The sequence below is a fragment of the Trypanosoma equiperdum genome, assembly GCF_001457755.1.
Source record: "Trypanosoma equiperdum strain OVI genome assembly, contig: ctg_1382, whole genome shotgun sequence".
NCBI lineage: Eukaryota > Euglenozoa > Kinetoplastea > Trypanosomatida > Trypanosomatidae > Trypanosoma > Trypanosoma equiperdum.
This window is the reverse complement of record NW_027123374.1, coordinates 22,561-25,549: the sequence shown is the minus strand read 5'-3', so window position 1 is coordinate 25,549 and position 2,989 is coordinate 22,561. Positions and strand designations below refer to the sequence as shown.

The 2,989-nt window shown below is 37.8% G+C and overlaps 1 protein-coding gene across 1 annotated transcript; it reads left to right on the top strand.

The window, feature by feature from the left end:
* Window positions 1-1,663: 1,663 nt before the first annotated feature.
* Window positions 1,664-2,707, top strand: TEOVI_000776700 (RNA-binding protein, putative; the record flags this gene model as incomplete). Its single annotated transcript, XM_067221269.1, has 1 exon — window positions 1,664-2,707. One exon carries the CDS (start codon window positions 1,664-1,666, stop codon window positions 2,705-2,707), a length of 1,044 nt encoding a protein of 347 aa, XP_067077370.1.
* Between the last annotated feature and the right edge of the window lie 282 nt (window positions 2,708-2,989).

The window sequence follows — 2,989 nt, the reverse complement described above, 5'->3', positions numbered from 1 at the left end:
CATATAGTTATATATATATATATATATATATATACATTTTTTAAATTTTTTCTTAGAAGCATATATTTCATATGTTTTGAACACATACATGTGTGCATTTCTGTATGTTGTGGCGTTATGCGATGTGGCGATTAATTAAAATCTGTGAATTGTAGAGATTTATTAAGTAATTGTATTTGAAATTGAAAACAACTTAATATTTTAATATTATTTATTTTATTTTATATCATATTTTGTTATATATATATATTTCCCCCATAAAAACATGCATTCATTTATTTCTACATTTATATATGTGAATTTCACCTATTGTGCAATCAATACATATTTTTATTTTATTCCATTCTCTTCTCTTCCTTTCTGCTTGTACTTAACTTCATTAATTTAAATGTCTTTGTTATTTATTTATTTATTTGTACTCTCCTTCAAAACAAAACTAAAAAATAAAAAAAATAAAAACATATCGAAAAAGACAGCTTTGACCAGATTGAAGGGAGAAGGCTTGTAAAAGGGAGACGAAGCAAAAAAAAAAATTAGGGGGAAGGGGGAAAAAAAAATAAGATCAATCATATATAAATATATATTTGTTTTTTTGTTTTTTAAAAAAAAAGAAAAAAGGATTAAAGAAGGAAAAACGGGCAAATCACAGTTTTTTCCCGTCTTGTATAAGGGAAGGAAGACAAAAAAAAAAGGAGATTATTGGAGCCAATAAAGGAAAGAGGAAAAAGGAAAAAAAAGCGTAGGCAACCCAAAAGGAATAAATAAATAAGCAAAGGCAAATTTTTTAAATTAATTTTTTTTTTTTAGGTGAATCACGTGGTGGTGGGATCGTCATTGAGCGCCAACAGGACCTGTTGAGATACTCCGCACAACCTACCAAACGAAAATCACAATTTTATTGCCTTTAGGTTGGAAACCAGAAAAAAAGAAGGGGAAAGTAAAATCATAATAATAATAATAGAAAACTCTTCACAAGTTTAAAAGCAAAAAGAACAAAAGTAACAAAAAAAATAAAGAGGAATAAAGGAAGAAGAAGAAGGGAAAAAAAGAAAAATAAGAGGTTAGACGGTTCGTGTCGTTTCTGCATCGATCAATCACTTTCTTGATTGATAGAAACGGGACCCAACACATCCCTTTCCTCAAGAAAAAAAAAAAGAACAACTAACAGAGATACGCAAACAAGAAAGAGACGAAGGAAGGAAAAAGAAAAGGAGCAATAGCAAAGACAATTTATACACCTCTAAATATTTAAATACATAAATATTTAAATATATACGGAATAAAAACAACGAAAAGCAAAAAGGGGGGAGAAGCAATCAAAAGCGGTAAAAAACGGGGTGCCCAGTTGTTGTTGTTGTTTTTTTTTTTTTGAAAAGGGACGAATAAAATAATAGATCCACCCCATTCGCGCAAGGGGAGAAGGGGTTGGTATAAAGATTAGAAGAAGAAAGCAATTGAAAAAAAAAAGACGTTTACGTGAAAAAGGAAAAAAAATAATAATATTAAACAAATCGGAAAAGGGTAAGAGTTAAAGGAAAAAAGAAAACATAAGGAAGGACAGACATCGTTATCCCATCAAGAACAAGCACAAGCACAAGCAGGAAACACAAAACATAAAAAAAAACTCCACTTCAACAACAACACTTTAGCACCAGAAGCGTTAATGTGGTACAGTAATTTGTTCGTAGCAAAGTTACCACGTCACCTTTGTGACGGTGACTTGCTTCAAATTTTTAGTAATTTCAACCCACTTGGTGCTAAGATAATGTTAGACCCCTCCACTGGCAACAGCAAAGGATTTGGTTTTGTACTTTTTGATAAGGAGGAGGAAGGGAGGACGGCTTATGAACGTCTCAACCGCAAACTCGTGCGTGTCTGCAATAGCAGCTTCAACCTCCTCATTTATCCTTCACAACACAACGGCAAAGCAGTCACGTTACCATCACGGGCAGTTTATATCCGAAATATCCCCACCACCATGGGGGAACGGGAGGTGCAAAATTTCCTTTCAAACCTCGCCCCTCTTGAGTATTGCGCAATGCGTGGAGATCATCACGGCAATCCCGTTTGGGTTGTTTACGCTGAGTTTGACACCCCTCAGAACGCCCAACGGGTGCTGGATAAATTACACGGCAACTCCAACCACTTCGGAGGCCCTCCCATCATGGTTAAATATGCCGATACCGACGAGGCGAAACGTGAGCGACGACGGCGGCGTGAAGAGGGACGACTGGCACCCGGACCTGCGCTGAAGGGCGCTTGCCTGTTCCCGCCTCCACGGCCCGGTGTTGTGAGTTTAAATCAAACTCAGGTGTCGCAATCCGCTACGGAAACTTCACCATCATGTTCCCCCGCTGCACATCATGTGACGAAAACGAAAATGGTGGCACCGATGGTGGAGGTAGAACCTCGGGCGCAACCGTTATATTTTTCAACCTCACCAGTGACAGCAATGCCGCCACTGTTGCCAGTTGATATGAGTTATGACGGGGCTGCTGCAACTGTGCCGTTACAAACTGCAGATTGTCCAGCTGCCAATGGTGTACTTGTGCTGGGCAATGGACAACAGGTTTTTCTCACTCCCAATGCTGTTAACTTGCACCCGACTAAATTCAATGCGCCACCTACTGCTCTTTTAGTGCCTGCGGTGGATACAACACTCGTGCCACTTCCCCCACAGCGAACACTTGTATATGGACCCTGGTAATGGTAACATTAATAATAGTATTAATACAAATAGTATTAATAACAACAATAACAGCAGCAGTTGTGTGATAATGGTCATTTCCACCAGAGGCTATTGAAACGAAGGGGAAGGCGGTGGCGGCGGCGGCGTATGGTTGCGGTGTTGTGGTGTGCGTGTGTTAAAAAGAGAATAGAAGGAGAAGAGGAAGAGGGGGGAAAAGAAAAGAAAAAAAAAACAGTCAATAATAAGAATTGTGGGGCGTGGCTAAGTTATGTGATTATTTATAGTTTTATATGTGTCAAT